The sequence below is a fragment of the Rana temporaria genome, chromosome 8, assembly GCF_905171775.1.
Source record: "Rana temporaria chromosome 8, aRanTem1.1, whole genome shotgun sequence".
Classification (NCBI taxonomy): domain Eukaryota; kingdom Metazoa; phylum Chordata; class Amphibia; order Anura; family Ranidae; genus Rana; species Rana temporaria.
Window position 1 is genome coordinate 182,579,920 of NC_053496.1, and position 18,204 is coordinate 182,598,123.

Genomic DNA, 18,204 nt, shown 5'->3' on the forward strand with positions numbered 1-18,204 from the left:
GTCAATTAGATCACCTAAATCAGGATTCGAACTACAGTGGAACCTTGGTTTACGAGTAACCCGTTTAACGTGCATTTTAAATAGTAAGCAACTTTTCAAAAAAAAATCTGACTCGGTTTGAGTGTTATCTTGTAAAACGTGCAAAATTTCAAGCTAATGGGGCATGCAGTACCGCATTTGGCCACAGGTGCGTGGGCGCCGGAGCCGTTCATGAATTCTCCATTCCCAAGCCTTTTCAAAGTTTTCCGAGTTCAGCCGCGCTGTCTCCGAACCTTTCCAAGGCTTTCTGGCACCCCCAACTCTGGCCACATGCGGTATTGCATGCAATAGAAGTCAATGCGGAACAAATTATGTTTCGTTTCCATTGACTTCTATGGGGAAACTCGCTTTTGATATGCGAGTGCTTTTTATTACGAGCATTCTCCTGGAACAGATTATTATTAGTCCTCGGTATTAGGTTTGTTACAGTAGCACAGATCTGTGTTATCCTATCTGTGCTACTGTAACAAACCTAATACCGAGGACTGGTATCAATACAGAGATTTGACCATTATCAACCTATTATTGGCTGAAATCACTCAGCTCCCGCCCTACTCTGGACCAATCAGTGTGCAGTAACAGAGCAGAGATAAGACAAGAAGATATTATGAGTCACCTGTGTTGATCTCTGTAGGAGTGTCCTCCTCTATGAATGTCCTCGTCATTCCAGCCTCCTCCGTATATTGCTGATCATCTCTCACATACGTCTCTTCTACGTCACACTCAACTTTCATGATCATCAGATCTTCACCCTAAACCAACAGAACAACAGAAAATAACATCTGTAACATAGAAGTATTTATGATGTGAGAAAACATAGAAAATATCATCTGGAATGCATATAAACACGAAGGCCTTCAAAAAATACAAGGGATCATCATCAGCATTCCAACTTTACAAAGAACGCAACAAGAAATGTAAGGGTGCAATCAGGGTGACTAAGATAGAACACGAAAGGCACATAGCGGAAGAGAGTAAACCAACAGAATGGCAGAAAATAACATCTGTAACATAGAAGTATTTATGATGTGAGATCATATAGAAAATATCATCTTGTAGAGTCCACACATCATCTCCACATGTCAGAGTGTTCAATCACTTTATGTTCCCGACCCTCAACTCCACCTACCTGATGATGGTGAGGGATGGTGTGACCTTCCTGTGTGGAATCCCGGGAATACAGAGGACGGGGACATCTCTCTGGTGGGTTTCTGCTACTAGGTGGCTCCATCATATCTTTGCGTCCTTCTGAAAACTCCTCCATCACTCCATACTCCTCATCCTCCTCTTTATATTCTTCTTTAAGAACAATATTATAATCCCAGAGGTTTCCTCTCTAAATATATAATAAACATTCATTGTAGCACACAAATTTGTGTATAAATCATAACCATCAATAATGTTCCTCAACTACCTGATGATGGTGGGGGATGGTGTGACCTTCCTGTGTGGAATCCTGGGAATACAGAGGACGGGGACATCTCTCTGGTGGGTTCCCATTACTGGATCCACCTGTAGGAAACACACACACTGACTGAAAACATTGTTTGTATGCGTTTATCAGATGATGGGGGATCTAGGTGGAGCCTCCGCACTGCTCTCTCCTTTACAATAATGTGCACCACCCTACAGTTTGGGCCCCACTGTTAGCTGGGAATACAGAGGATGGGGACATCTCTCTGGTGGGTTCCCATTACTGGATCCATCTGTAGGAAACACACACACTGACTGAATACATTGTTTCTATGTGTTTATCAGATGATGGGGGATCTAGGTGGAGCCTCCGTACCGCTCTCTCCTTTACAATAAAGTCTCCTCTTACCCGGTGATGTGAGGGGCGGCTGATTGTCCATCATGACGTCCTTGTAGAGATCCTTGTGTCCTTCTAAAAATTCCAACTCCTCCTTATTAGATGTCCCAAAATCACCAATTTCTCCTGTCAGCAACTCAATGAGCTTTTTGGTGACTTGTAGAATTTTCTGCATGCTGTGTCTCTCAGGTGTCAGGGAGTGAGGTGAAGGCACTGTGATGGTCATGTGGTCACCAGACTTCACGGGAGGCAAACTCTGCATTAAAACACCAACACTAAGATCACGTAATATTCCCAGAAAGATAAACCAATATTAATCATCTGACATCATCTAAATGTCTATAATAAGAACATGGTCTATTAACCAGACTAAACAAGAGGGATGTCATGTGACCTCCCAGAATCCTCCTCACCTCTCCGGTCAGGTCTGTGTTTTATTAATAGAGATAAGAGTGATGTCATGTGACCTCCCAGAATCCTCCTCACCTCTCCGGTCAGGTCTGTGTTTTATTAATAGAGATAAGAGTGATGTCATGTGACCTCCCAGAATCCTCCTCACCTCTCCGGTCAGCAAGTAGATGATCTCCAGGGTGAGGTTTAGTATCCTCTCAGTCATGTGACTCGGATCCTCCTCCATCCTCAGTGATGTGGTCATGTGATATATGCGGGTTTCTCTGTAGACGGATAGCAAAGAATTACATTGACTGTATTGGTTGTACAATATTAGGATGAGAATGTATAGGGGGTTATTATGAGGGTTGATGTTATTCTCAGCACAACCATAGAGAAAAAGGATGTCACCATTGTGCTCCAATATATGCTGTGAAGGCAGCTGAGGGGTCAAAATGATATCATAGGATGTGTCAACATCAAATGGAGGAGGTGCCAGGAAGGCTCCTATACTGTTACCCCACCCCACCAATGGAACCAGTTCACCCTTTAAAGAGCATCAATGTTTCCCCAAACCTTTACTGAGCACCGTACGCCAATGTTATCGCCCCCCCCTTCCATCACTGAGCACCAATGTTATCACCTCCCTTCCGTCACTGAGCACCAATGTTACTACTTCCTCTTTACTGAGCACCAATGTTACCCCTCACTCCTCATAGAGCGCTGTTCCCCCCCCCCCCCCCACTGAGAGCAATTGTTACCCTTGCACCCCCCCCCACCAAGCACCAATGCTACCCCCTCGCTGAGCAACAATCTTATAAATTCACCACCCACTGAGCACTACTGATACCCCCCACCCTTCTCTGAGCACCAGTGTTACAACACATCCTCCACCCTCCTTGTCCGATACCTATCTCCATCCAGTGAGTTTCACTGTGTGACCGTACCCAAAATTGCACAGCCTTGTTCCAGAAGGTGTCCTCGTGGGGTCCTCTTGATCCTATACACGTACACCCTGGCCCCACTGTGGAGAGCCGTAACCATGGCGTTCCCCAGAGGTCCTGCTCGACACAACTCTCCATAAGCCTACACCGGTGAGACTTGTCATGCGATTTGATATTTTCAAATGACATGACTGTAGGGAATAAAAATGCAGTATTCCCGTATACCTGACAAAGACCAGCTAGGTATAATCACAGCAATTACCACACTCACAAGATCCTCTCAGTATTGAGGAGATAGCTTCTTGGTGGACACAAAGAAAGATGAGCCAATGTCGGGACCCTTTATACAGTTACAATCAACCAATCATAGAAGGGAAAGAGGAAATGGTTAAACACAGGGTGTAACGGCACCCCAAATGGGACAGGGGTTAAAGCCATTTAGGATATTCTATTCCTGAACACAAGGCAGCTACCGACACCCAACAATCAGGCGAACAAGATAATAATTCTTCCCCAGATACGAGACGACGCTCTGTATGTAGTTCAAGCAGGTCTGAACCCTTTATTGAGAAATACAGCTACAGTAACTTTGGGCGCAAGTTCCGTATGCAGAAAGAACTTGTGCCCTTAGTTATGGCGGCGTAACGTATGTGTGGCGGCGTAAGCCCGCCTAATTCAAATGGGGATGTTGGGGGCGTGTTTTATTTAAATTTCACTTGACCCCGCGTTTTTGATGTTTTTTTTGAACGGCGCATGCGCCGTCCGAAAAATATCCCAGTGTGCATTGCTCCAAAGTACGCCGCAAGGACGTATTGGATTCGACGTGAACGTAAATGACGTACAGCCCTATTCGCGAACGACTTACGCAAACGACTTAACATTTTCAAAACTCGGCGCGGGAACGACGGCCATACTTAACATTAGCTACGACTCATATAGCAGGGGTAACTATACGCCGAAAAAAGCCTAACGTAAACAACGTAAAAAAATGCGCCGGCGGGACGTAAGTTTCTGAATCAGCGTAAATACCAAATTAGCATATTACTTGCGTAACTATACGGAAGCGCCACCTAGCGGCCAGCGTAAATATGCAGCCTAAGATACGACGGTGTAAGACATTTACGCCAGTCGGATCTTAGGGAAATCTATGCGTAACTGATTCTCTGAATCAGGCGCATAGATATGACCGCCCGCACTCAGAGATACGACGACGTATCAGGAGATACGCTGTCGTATCTCGTTTCTGAATCCGGGCCACTGTCTCCGGGACCTGACCTAATTTACATGAGCTAATTAACTACAGCTGATGACTCAGACACCTGACCTTTAGGATGTCTGCCAACTTACAATACACATTATCACAGGACTCCTTCACACAATACAGGGTCAATTAGCACAAGCCACAATGAAAGATCCTTAGAAGTTAGTCTGGATTCAATTTACATTACACAGGCAGCCAGGTAGCTGGAGGTGATGACATTAACATCTTTCAATTAACCTGTTGAGTTCAGAATCAACAAACAGCAACTAGTTCTCCAAAGACATCCTGGAATATATTGTGAATTACAGACCCATGGCATGGCATGACCGAACTGTAATAGTATGAATAAGGGTCGTGATGCATGTGTGCAGGATGACAAATGCCCTTCCAGAAAAAAGAAAGTGTAGTTCTTCAGTTTGGAGATGTGTCACCTTTCCACCTTTTTTCTTTATCAGTCTATACTAACCTATAATACAACTTTTCTTGGGTCGCAGGATGGGGGTTTAGAGGACAGTTACCCCTTTGGTACATCCTCCTCAGCGCAGTCCATCTTGCCAAATACTAGTTCTGGGCAGGGCCATCAACTGAAGATCTCTGGAGGATTTTACTTTGTCCTCCAGAGATTTTCAGTAGGGATGAGCTCCGGTGTGTTCACACACTCCACGCGCAGAGCCCACCAGGAAGTTGGCACTGCGCTATTAACAGGCAGTGAGACATTTTCCGAACTCTACAGCCGAGCATCGGGACAAATTTCTCCCTGCCAGTGATAAGCGCAGCTCCGTGCCGACTTCCTGACGGCTCTACACGTGGAGTGTGCGAACTCACCGAAGCTCATCCCTACTGAAAATCTCTGGAGGACAAAGTAAAATCCTCCAGAGATCTTCAGTTGATGGCCCTGCCCAGAACTAGTATTTGGCAAGATGGACTGCGCTGAGGAGGATGTACCAAAGGGGTAACTGTCCTCTAAACCCCCATCCTGCGACCCAAGAAAAGTTGTATTATAGGTTAGTATAACCGATAAAGAAAAAAGGAGGAAAGGTGACACATCTCCAAACTGAAGATAATGTTGCGATCCCATAAGTGGGGGAATGTTCTGACCCTGAAGGGGTTAATCTAGGTTTCCACACTATATATGTGTGTATCTTCATCTGTGGAGATAAAAGACATCACAGAAGACGTCACAGTGACTATGGAGGAAGAGGACGGACATGACGGGGACGGTGGGTTACTCATACCTCCCAACATTTTAAAGATCCACTGCGGGACATTTATGTTGACCGGGGGGGGGGGGGGGGGCCAGCCAATCAAAGTTGTTGAGCAGGGGGGGGGGGGGCGGCCAATCGATGTTGGGGGGGGGGGGCGCGGACGATCGCGGGGGGGGGGGGCGGACAATCGAGGGTGGTGAGCTGGGGGTGGTGGTTGTCGTCGATGGGTGTGAAGTTCTTGCCACTCATCACTGCACAGCCTGTCAGTTCTCCTCGCATGTCTCCCCTCTGAAAGTTTGCTTCTCCTTCCTGTGCAGGAAAGTTAACCACTTTGCGGGACTGCGGGAGGATGCAGCCTGTGCGTGAAGTTCCCGCAGAATCCGGGTGGGTTGGGAGGTATGGTTACTGGGGGTATATAGAAAATAAGATCTTATTACCTCCTCTGCTGCCAGTTCCAGCAATGTCTTCTCTCTACTTCCTCCCGACTCACCTCTCACCTGCAACTTCCTGTTTATATCTGACATCACTTCCTGTCTGCCATCGATAGAGACGTCCTGCTGGGAGGAATTGCAGCCTCCAAAAACGTCTCATAATGTGAACAACGGCCTTGTGCTTAGGGCTGCCACCTTTTCTCCAGGCCAAACCCGAACACTTTAGCGACGCACAGGATTTTTTCCTGTAGTATACACCATAGGATTGTAAAAGAACTGGGACACCTTTGGGAGCCCCAAGGAGAGTTGTAATGTGGCGCATACAGTGAAGAGTGGGTGTGGCCAAATTGTGTTAACAGTGGACGGGGTATTGTTAAAGAAAACAAAAGCGTTCTTGTGTCCATAAAATAATCTTTCTTTGCTGTGTCGCAAGTAAGTGTCTTAAAGCGGGAGTTCACCCATTTCTAAAAAAAAAATTTTTCTTCCCCTAGATTCCTGCTCGTTCGGTCTAGGGGAATCGGCTATTTGTATTAAAATATGAGCCGTACTTACCCGTTTTCGAGCTGCATCTTCTTCCGTCGCTTCCGGGTATGGGTCTTCGGGAGCGGGCGTTCCTTCTTGATTGACATTCTTCCGAGAGGCTTCCGACGGTCGCATCCATCGCGTCACTCGTAGCCGAAAGAAGCCGAACGTCGGTGCGGCTCTATACTGCGCCTGCGCACCGACGTTCGGCTTCTTTCGGAAAATCGTGACGCGATGGATGCGACCGTCGGAAGCCTCTCGGAAGACTGTCAATCAAGAAGGAACGCCCATTCCCGAAGCCCATACCCGGAAGCGACGGAGAGGATGCATCTCGAAAACGGGTAAGTACTGCACATATTTTAATACAAATAGCCGATTCCCCTAGAGAAAACGAGCAGGAAGCTAAGGGGAAAAAGTGCCCTCTAAGGGTGAACCCCCGCTTTAAAGGCCTGTATAAACCTCAGCATTAATCATTAAAAAGAAAAAAAAAACCTCTTCTAGTACATATGATTTTGTGTACGTTGAAAATAATCAGAGAGCTAACAATTTATCTGAGCCGACCTTAGTTGTCCACTTCCTGCCCGGCATAGCAGAATGACGGCCGGGTGGTGGTTCTGTTATCCTGATTGGGCATCATACAGGGATGGACTGGCCATAGGGACTACAGGGAGTTTCCCGGTGGGCCGATGGCTCAGTGGGCCGTTTTTTAAAACGGAGACTCTCTTAGACCCCCCTGTCTCTTAGTCCCCCCTCTGTCTCTCAGTCCCCCCCTCTGTCTCTCAGTCCCTGTGTCTCTCAGTCCCCCCCTCTTTTAGCCCCCTCCTCTGTCTCTCAGCCCCCTCTATCTCTCAGAGCCCCCCTCTGTCTCTCAGCTCCCTCTTCTGTCTCATTCACTCCCTGACTCTTAGGCTGCTTTCACACTGGAGCGGGCATTGATGGTAAAACACTGCTAGTTTTAGCAGCACTTTAATGTCGTTTTAGCTGCACTATTCGGCGTCTAGCAGGCGCTTTTAACCCCCACTAGCAGCCTTCAAGGTTAAATGCGCCCATGTAGCGCTGCTGCCGAAGTGCTTTGCAGGCGCTTCAGCTGCGGTGGCCATTAATTTCAATGGGCAGGAGCAGTTTGTACACCGCTCCTCCACCGCCCCAAACATGCTGCTTGGAGGACTTTTTTTAACGCCCAGGCAGCGCCCCAGTGTAAAAGCACTCAGGCTTTCACACTGGGACTGCAGCGGAGGCGTTTTTCAGTCGCTATTTTTAGCCTAAAAAACGCTTCAGTGTCAAAGGGGTCCTACACTCACCCCCTCTCTTTTACACTCACTATCTTTTTCTTACACTCACTTCCCTCAACCCTCCCTCTCTCTCATTCCCCTCTCTCTCACCCTCTCATGATATACAATAATGGATGTAGGGACTTTTTGGTGGGCGTGATTTTTGGGGGGGTCAGCATTTTATTGAATTAAAGTGGGCCGGTCTGGATGAAGTCCAGGGCCAAATTTTTGTCCCAGTCCAGCCCTGGCATCATATGACGTCCAGCAGGAGAACATGCCGGCGCGCAAGGAGCCTCTGACAGAGGTTACTTACCAAGTGATCATGCAGAGATCTGACCTCATACAGCCCACCATATGACAGGTCACAGCTCAGATTACACCAGGGGAAGTGTGGGCAGAGGAGACCTGGACAGTGACAGAGGACAGCCCAGAGACACCCCAGGAGGACAGTGGACACATGTCTGTGCTACTCCTGATGCCGCGTACACACGATCATTTTTCGGCATGAAAAAAACGTTGTTTTTCAAAAGCGTCATTTAAAATGATTGTGTGTGGGCTACACAATATTTTTCAGGTTCTGAAAAACGACAAAAAAAAATTCGAACATGCTGCATTTTTTAACGTCGTTTTAAACAATGTCGTTTTCCGCGTTGTAAAAAATGATCGTGTGTGGGCTGAAATTTAACTTATGAGGTAGAATTGCTCAAGAAACCCCTGGAGAATTCCTAGGGTTCAATGGAACCCTGTTTGAGAAACTCTGATCTAGAGGGACCCTAGGATTCCATGGAGCCCTAGTTGAGGAAGAACGTTCTTTACACTTGTGGACGTTGCAAAGAATTACCACCTTACAGATAGCTAAAAAGATCAATGGTGTCAGTGGGAACTTATTAAAGAGGCAGAAATTGCTCATTACTCAAGGGACCTCTAGCAACCTCTGGAGTAACCCATGAATTTCATGGAACCCTGGTTGAGAAAGAATTCTCCTTAAACTTGTGGTCATTGGGAAGACTTAGGCCGGAATCACACTAGTGTGGTGCGAATTTCAGCTCTCTTATCTCTGCAGAGAGATAAGAGAAGTGTTCAGCAGATTAGCAATGTTTTAGATGCGAATTTGGAGACCTGGGAGAAGTTCCGGGTGAGAGGAGAGTGGGGGAGAAGTGTATTGAGCTGAATGAGAGAAATTCCTGAAGAGAACTGAACACATCTGCGAATCAGCTGCGTACCCATAGAAGATAATGGGCTTGAATTCGCACCTGAGCCGCACCACAATGCCTAAAAGACGCACACGGTTTTACTGCAATGCGCAGTGCGAATGCATCGCACATATGTGAACCAGCCTCATTGAAAACAATGTATTTAGAAATGTTCTGCGTATTGGATGCGGTTTAAGCCACACTCAATTCCCATAGGTGTGAACCTGGCCTCACCCCCTTACAGTTAGCCAAAAAGATCAATTTTGTCAGTGGGAACTTATCTGAGAGGCAGAAAGGAACCCTGGGTGAAAACCCCTACTCTGGAGGGACCCTAGGATTCCATGGAGCCCTAGTTGAGGAAGAACGTTCTTTACACTTGTGGTCATTGGGAAGAATTACCACCTTACAGAGAGCTAAAAAGATCAATGGTGTCAGTGGGAACTTATTGGAGAGGCAGAAATAGCTCATTGCTCAAGAAACCCTTAGCAACCTCTGGAGGAACCCTGGTCGAGAAACCCTACTCTAGAAAAACCAAAGGATTCCATGGAACCCTAGGGAACTTATCTAAGAGGCAGAAATTGCTCATTGCTTAAGGAACCCATAGCAACCTCTGGAGGAATCCTAGGGCTCCATAGAACCCTGGTTGAGAAACCCTACTCTGGTGAAACCCTAAGATACCATGGAACTTATATGAGAGGCAGAAATTGTTTAAGGAACCCATTGCAACCCCTGTTTGAGAAACTCTTATCTGGAGGGACCCTATGATTAAATGGAGCCCTAGTTGAGGAAGAACAATCTTTACACTTGTGGTCATTGAGAAGCATGACCTCCTTAGGCTCCGTACACACGGTCGGACCGAACCGATGAGAATGAACCGAAGTTCAGTTTCATCGGACCAAACCGACCGTGTGTATAGGCCATCGGTCTGTTTTCCTTCGGTCCAAAATTTTAAAACATGCTTCAAAACCGAACCGATGGACCGCTGCCCGATCGGACCAAACTGATGGTTAGTACAGAAAAGCATCGGTTCAAAACCCGTGCATGCTCAGAATGAAGTTGACGCATGCTTGGAAGCATTGAACTTCGTTTTATTCAGCACGTCGTGTGTTTGACGTCACCGCGTTCTGACCCGATCGGATTTTGGACTGACGGTGTGTACACATATCAGGCCGTACGGCCACTTCAGAGGTGAACCGATGAAAACAGTCCGAAGGACCAGTCACATCGGTTTGGTCCGACCGTGTGTACAAGGCGTTACAGATAGCTAAAAAAATCAATGGTGTCAGTGGGAACTTATTCAAGAGGCAGAAATTGCTCTTTGCTCAACTCCTAGCAACCTCTGGAGGAACCCTGGTTGAGAAAACCTACTCTGGAGGAACTCTAGGATTCCATGGAGCCCCAGGGAACTTTATCTGAGAGGCAGAAATTGCTCATTGCTCTAGGAATCCTAGAGTTCCATGGAACCCCGATTGGGAAATCCTACTTTAGAGGAATCCTAGGGAACTTATCTGAGAGGCAGCAACTGCTCATTGCTCAAGGAAACCATAGCAACTAGGGTTGTCCCGATACCACTTTTTTAGGACCGAGTACAAAGTACTGATACTTTTTTTCAAGTACTCGCCGATACCGAATACCGATACTTTTTTTTAAATGTGTCCCCAAATGCAGCCATGTCCCCCCACAAATGCAGCCATGTCCCCCCCATATATGCAGCCATGTCCCCCCCACATATGCAGCCATGTCCCCCCCATATATGCAACCATGTCCCCCCCATATCCAGCCATGTCCCCCCATATCCAGCCATGTCCCCCCCATATGCAGCCATGTCCCCCCCATATGCAGCCATGTCCCCCCCATATGCAGCCATGTCCCCCCATATCCAGCCATGTCCCCCCCATATGCAGCCATGTCTCCCCCCCATATCCAGCCATGTCCCCCCCATATATGCAGCCATGTCCCCCTTACCGTACATGCTGCCGCGCCGTCGCTTGGTTAATACGGGCGGGGAACATTACAGCTTTGAATAGCTGTAGTCTTTCGCGCCGCGCATAGACACTCCACCTTGCTCGGGATTGGACAGTTCACCCGAGCAAGGGGGAGTGTCTATACGCAGCGGGAAAGACGACAGCTATTCAAATGAAAGCTGTAATGTTCCCCGCCCGTATTAACCAAGCGGGGATGCGGCGTAGCGGCAGGATGCGTCGGCGGCGGGGGGGGAGTATTCTATTTCGGTATCGGGGGTATTTGCGGGAGTACTCGTATCGGTATCGGGACAACCCTAATAGCAACCTCAAGAGGAACCCTGGTTAAGAAACTCTAGAATTCCATGGACCCCTAGGGAACTTATTTGAGAAGCAGAAACTGCTCATTGCTCAAGCAACCCCTGGAGGAATCCTAGGGTTCCATAGAACCCTGATTGAGAAACCCTACTCTGGAGGAATCCTAGGGTTCCATGGAACCCTGATTGAGAAACCCTACTCTGGAGGAATCCTAGGGTTCCATGGAACCCTGATTGAGAAACCCTACTCTGGAGGAACCCTAGGATTTCATGGAGCCCTAGTTGAAGAAGAATGTTCCTTACACTTGAGGTTATTATAAAGAAGTTGCCCTTTACAGATAGCTAAAAAGACCAATGGTGTCAGTGGTTTCATTTTGAAGATGATCTTGTGGATGGAGGTTGTGATGGTGCAGAGGAGGAATTACGGCTGGAATGATACACAGGTCTGAACTGATGAACTATTGGAGTATACAACAGACGTTCTGAGATTTATGAAGGAACGTGTTGGCTCTTTCAAGAACTACATGCTGGTAAAACAAACACCGAGGCACAAATACAGAACAAACATTTTTTAAAAAAAAGCACATTTAATAAGACAAATCTGAAGGCAGACTTATCATTCAACTTACAAAGAGTGAAATGATTTGAAATATATGGATAATATCAGGATTTCTTTCATACTAAAACATTGTTAATATATTTTCATTATTTTTTATCAAGTAAAAAAGGTAAATGTCGTATTTACGACTTTCAGCCACCAGGTGGCTCTCTCCGAGAAAATTAAGCTGCCTGGGCCGGATCTATAGCACGAATAGTCACTGGGGTGGATTCAGTAAGCAATTGCGTCTGCGTATCCATAGATACGCAGCGTAATTGCTTAGTTGTGCCGGCGTATCGACTGCTCCTGATTCAGGAAGCTCGATACGCCGACTGCAGCCTAAGATATGACTAGCATAAGGCTCTTATGCCGTCGTATCGTAGGCTGCATTCTTAGGCAGGCCGCTAGGTGGCGTTCCCGTAGTGGTCAGCGTAGAGTATGCAAATTGCATACTCACGCCGATTCACAAACGTACGCGCGCCCGGAGTTCGAGTTTTACGTCGTTTGCGTTCGTCGCTTTCTGCGTAAGGCTGCTCCTGCTATTAGGAGGCGCAGCCAATGGTAAGTATACAGGTCGTTCCCGCTTCGCGATTTTCAAAATTTACGTCGTTTGCGTAAGTGAATCGTGAATGGCGCTGGACGCCATTTACGTTCACGTCGAAGCAAATGACGTCCTTGCGACGTCATTTACCGCAATGCACGTCTGGAAAGTTTCCCGACGGAGCATGCGCACTACGTTCGGCGCGGGAACGCGCCTAATTTAAATGATCCACGCCCCCTACGGGATCATTTAAATTACGCACGCTTACGCTGGCCATTTTTACGGAGCGCCCACGCAAATTACGGAGCTACTGCTTCGTGAATGAAGCGTAGCGCAGGTAATTTACGGAGGCGCAGCGTTAAAATGGTACGCTGAGCCTCCGTAAGAGGGCGCAATTCGTACCTGAATCCACCCCACTGTTTCCATGTAGTCTGATCTCCCCTGCTCTATATTTGCACGCAACATCTAGCTCCTCTCTCATCAGATCTTTTATTCTTTACCCCTTTCGTGGTCCGGTCTGAAAATTTAGGGTTTGACATGTTGGGTATCTATTTACTCGGTGTAAGTTTTGCAAAAAACGGCTCTGGCAGCAAAAGGGGTAAAAGCTTCACGTGAAGAGCAGGGGAGATCAGAACACACAGCAGAGAAAGCCACACAGGAGTTTAGTTATGTCCAATGTCTTTAAAAAAGTGTGTTTTTTTTCCATTCTAGAGGAGCGCTCAGCCATCTGTTTTCTGAGGTGTATATCAAGGTGAGCTTCTTCCCAGCGTTAGATCTCCGATGTACGGCAAAATACGACTCATGTAGAAGACATTTCCTGCACTTGGGACACCGATCCGCCTTGGGTTGTGTGGACTCCCTGGTGTTTGATAAGAGAGGCCTTCTGCGAAAAACATTTCCCGCACTCGGAGCAGGAATACGGCCTCTTGCGGGTGTGGGTTATCTGATGCCTGTAAAGCTGCGACTTCTGCGAAAAACCCTTTCCGCACTCGGGGCAGGAGTGTGGCGTCTCGCCCGTGTGAGTTATCTGGTGCCTGTAAAGGTGGGACTTCTCCGAAAAACATTTGCCGCAGTCGGAGCAGGCATGCAGCTTCTCCCCCGTGTGAGTTTGCTGATGAGCGTTGAGATTGGACTCGCTTAAAAACAGTTTCCCGCACTCAGAACAGGAATACGGCTTTTCGCCGGTGTGAGACATCTTATGCTTGACTAGTTGCGATTTTCGGGCGTAACATTTTCCGCACTCGGTGCAGGAATACGGCTTCTCGCCCGTGTGAGTTCTCTGATGTCTGTAAAGGTGGGATTTCTCTAAAAAGCTTTTCCCGCAATCTGCACAGGAATGCGGCTTTTCGCCCGAGTGGGTCCTCTGGTGTCTGTAGAGATGGGACTCGCTTATGAAACATTTCCCGCACTCGGGACAGGAATGTGGCATTTCACCCGAGTGAGATACTTGATGTCTGACTAGTTGGGCTTTTCGTGGATAACATTTCCCGCACTGAGGGCAGGAAAACGGCCTCTCCCCCGTGTGTGATCTTAGATGTGCGACTAGTTCATATTTTACTGGGTAACATTTCCCGCACTCAGGGCAGGAATACGGCTTCTCCCCCGTGTGAGACCTCTGATGTCTGACAAGTTGAGATGTTTGTGAATAAGACTTCCCGCACTGAGAGCAGGAATACGGCTTCTCCCCTGTGTGAGATCTTTGATGTCTGACCACTAGTGATCTCGTTGAAAAACATTTCCCGCAGTCAGGGCAGGCATGTGGCTTCTCCGCCGTGTGAGATCTCTGTTGTGTGTAGAGATTTTGTTCGAAGGTAAAACTTTCCACACATTCAGGATCGGAAAAAGTCTTCTCCCCCTGAATTCCGGCACCATCCCCCACACTAAGAAGTTGCTCGGAGTCAGAGGGATTCAATGGTCTATCTGCACTGTGATGTCCACCAAAATCTTCTGTGAGGTCCTCTTCTTTAATTTTACAATCTGGAGATAAAGAGAGAAGAGTATTAGAAGATGGTGTGTCCATTGAGGGACACAGGGATTCAGGAACCTTTGGGTTATACACCCACCTACAGGAAGTATAAGAAACTGCGTTCAGAGGGATCCATGTCCCAGGGATGGAGGTACAGTATGTAAGTTAGTGGCATTGCCCAGGAACAAGATGCAGAGACTACCCTAGTCACCAGAAGAAGGCTTTAAGGACTACATAATTTGCAGAGACAGGACCACAAGCCTGCTTAGGAGCCGAACCCATAACTGCTCTGAGGGGGTCTAAAGAGAGATGGGAAAGAATAGGAAATGGGAAGGCCACCTGTGGGGGGTTCCTTCACCGCACTTCTTTCCCTTAATGCAGGAGAAGGGATAGACGCCTTGCCATGGGGGGGCTAAAGATACACTGATGCGTTTCGTCAGATGACGTCTTTCCCTGTCCTAGGGATGGGGGTACAGTATGTAAGCGAGTGGCATTGCCCAGGACCAAGAGGCAGAGACTACCCTAGTCACCAGAAGAAGGCTTTAAGGACTACATGATTCACAGAGACAGGACCACAAGCAAATGGGAAGGCCACCTGTGGGAGGTTCCTCCACCTCACTTCTTTCCCTTCATGCAGGAGAAAGGATGGACACCTTGCCTGCAGATCGATGGGGGGGTGGCAAGGTTAACAAGGTAGGGATTTAGCTGGACTCTCCTTGGCAAGATCCACTGCTAACAAGAAGCGGAATTCCCTCACGCGTATCCTCCATCAACCTCCACCATGTCCGTACACGTTAAAGAAGAAACGGGAGACCCAGGGCTGCAAATAGTGTTAAAACCTGGTAGACAATTTTATTTAACACGTACAATGCACCTACATATACCCCACAGATTCTCTTTGGGGTTTAGGTCAGGTGGGTTTGCTGGCCAATCAAGCACAGTGATACCATGATCATGTGACCAGGTATTGGTACTTTTGGCAGTGTGGGCAGGTGCCATCTCCACAAAGCTGGTCAGCAGAGTGAAGCATGAAGGGCTCTAGGATTTCCTGCTAGAGGGCTGAGCTGACTTTGGACTTGATAAAACACAGTGGACCAACACCAGCAGATGACATGACTCCCCAAATCATCACCATTTGTTTTCTAGCATAAAATGATCATTTTTTTTACATGTAGGAGAGAAATGTCAGAATTAGCCCGGACAGGAAGTAATAAAAGCTGAGCACCTCCACTGATCTAGTGGTGTCCTGTGGAGGTGGTATGCTGGTTGGCTCAAATTCCCTCTGTGTCAGGAGCATCTAGAGCTCCTTCTTCTCATTCCAGCATCCTGGTTTTGGCTGTGACATTCTCCTTGTCTGTCTACCTGCAAGGTGATTAATGTGGTCAGTCTCTGGGTGGAGACCAAACCTGATTTAAGCCAGCCAAGCCTGCAGTCTCATGCAGGCATATGTAATCCATGTTCCAGGCTCCCAGTTTTTCTCCCCTGCTCTGCTAGATTGGATTACCTCGTTGATGACCTCAGATCGGATATCGACTACGCTCAGAACTCTGCTTGCCTTTTGACTATGGTTTGACCATAACTACTCTGAACCTTGCCTGCCTTGTACCTGGATTGTCACTGAACCACTCTGCCTGTCTGCCAACCACAAGTACCTGCTCAGTTCGCACCTGCCCCGACATGGTATCCAGGCATTATAGAATTGTGTATAAGTCCTGGGGGCAACCGAGTACGGGTAGGCCTGCTTTCCTTATGGGAAAGAGGGCTGCTATAGACGAAGAACACAGAACCCAGCTATAGTGTCTGACCACCTGCATTAGGGGTAAGCATGACATTCTGCAAAGGGAACATCTGGAACGTGCTCTTAGGTAGGACCCTGGACCCTTAAGGGTGCTTCTAGCCTTGATAGAGGAATAACTTGAATATCAGGTGTAAGGGAAACCTTATGTAGAAGCAGGAAGACTCAAAAAAACGTTCTCCTCAGAAGTAGACTGCTGAGACTCGGTCTACAGGGTTACAGATAGACTGGAGAATGATGAGAACTTCTGCAGTCAAGGTGCGTGAAGAGTGGAGCACACATGGACAAAAAGTCCTGGGCAGTGACAGAACTACAAGGGTCACAGAGGTCACACTTTCAACTGGGCCCTGTCGTTTTGCCACCAAGACAGCAGGAAGGGGGCTCATTGCAGAGCATGTGAAAGGACCTTGCCATGAAATTAAAGCACCCCAGGATGAGTGAAAATGGCCCCAGGATCGGAGCGAAGGGCCTCGGCTGTTGGCCAGAGGGGCCCTTCATGGTTTCTTGCACTGGGACCCTGCAGGTTCTAGTTAAACTTCTGGTCCTGGGTGGTTATGGAGGTCCCTAAGGACAAGGCAGAGGACTCCAATGCTGCAAACCCTCTAATAAAAAAGGGCAACAGATTACAGGTGCTGACTCCATCCAAGAATACCTAAAAATTATCACCCCTAAACCAAGCAGATGTGGAATGGTGCTTTCTCTTCGCTGAAGGGCAGGAAAGAGCGCAGAGCTCATCTCTGGATCAATCGGTGAGCAGTAACAGAGCAGAGATAATAGAAGAATATATTATGGGTCACCTGTGCTGATCTCTGTAGGAGTGTCCTCCTCTATGAATGTCCTCATCATTCCAGCCTCCTCCATAGACTGCTGATCATCCCTCACATACGTCTCTTCTACTTCACCCTCAGCTTTCATGTTCATCAGATCTTCACCCTAAACCAACAGAATGGCAGAAAATAACATCTGTAACATAGAAGTATTTATGATGTGAGATCACATAGAAAATATCATCTTGTAGAGTCCACACATCATCTCCACATGTCAGAGTGTTCAATCACTTTATGTTCCCGACCCTCAACTCCACCTACCTGATGATGGTGGGGGATGGTGTGACCTTCCTGTGTGGAATCCCGGGAATACAGAGGACGGGGACATCTCTCTGGTGGGTTTCTGGTATTAGGTGGTTCCATCAAATCTTTGTGTCCTCCGGAAAATTCCTCCATCACTCCATACGCCTCATCCTCCTCTTTATACTCTTCTTTAACAACAATTTTATAGTCTTCGATGTTTCCACTCTGAATATATATAATGAAACATTCATTATAACAAATACGTTTTTTGTATAAAATCAGAACTACCAATAATTATTAATCACCTACCTGATGATGGTGGGGGATGGTGTGACCTTCCTGTGTGGAATCCCGGGAATACAGAGGATGGGGACATCTCTCTGGTGGGTTCCCATTACTGGATCCATCTGTAGGAAACACACACACTGACTGAATACATTGTTTCTATGTGTTTATCAGATGATGGGGGATCTAGGTGGAGCCTCCGTACTGCTCTCTCCTTTACAATAAAGTCTCCTCTTACCCGGTGATGTGAGGGGTGGCTGATTGTCCATCATGACGTCCTTGTAGAGATCCTTGTGTCCTTCTAAATACTCCCACTCCTCCTTAGTAGATAGGGTTTCAGAATTCCCAGCCCCATTCATTTCTCCCGTTAGCAGCTCAATCATCTTCTTGGTGACTTCTAAAATTTTCTCAATGTTGTGCCTTTCAGGAGTCAGTGAGTGAGGTAAAGGCACTGTGATTGTCACACGATCACCAAACTTCATGGGAGGAAAACTCTATATTGAAACACCAACAGTAATATAAATAAGAGTGATGTCATGTGACCTCCCAGAATCCTCCTCACCTCTCCGGTCAGGTCTGTGTTTTATTAAAGGGGTGGTTCCCCC

The 18,204-nt window shown here is 47.3% G+C and overlaps 1 protein-coding gene across 1 annotated transcript in view; it reads right to left on the reverse strand.

Annotated features, from left to right (window-relative positions):
• LOC120910578 (oocyte zinc finger protein XlCOF22-like) overlaps positions 1 to 17,658 on the reverse strand; it is a 34,974-nt gene extending 17,316 nt beyond the window's left edge. The window contains exons 1-2 of the mRNA XM_040322337.1: positions 17,624 to 17,658; positions 17,042 to 17,177 (exon numbers count right to left, since the gene is read on the reverse strand). Coding sequence (XP_040178271.1) covers positions 17,042 to 17,165 — 124 coding nt within the window. The 5' untranslated portion in view covers positions 17,166 to 17,177; positions 17,624 to 17,658. The remainder of the gene's footprint in view (positions 1 to 17,041; positions 17,178 to 17,623) is intronic.
• Positions 17,659 to 18,204: the final 546 nt, after the last annotated feature.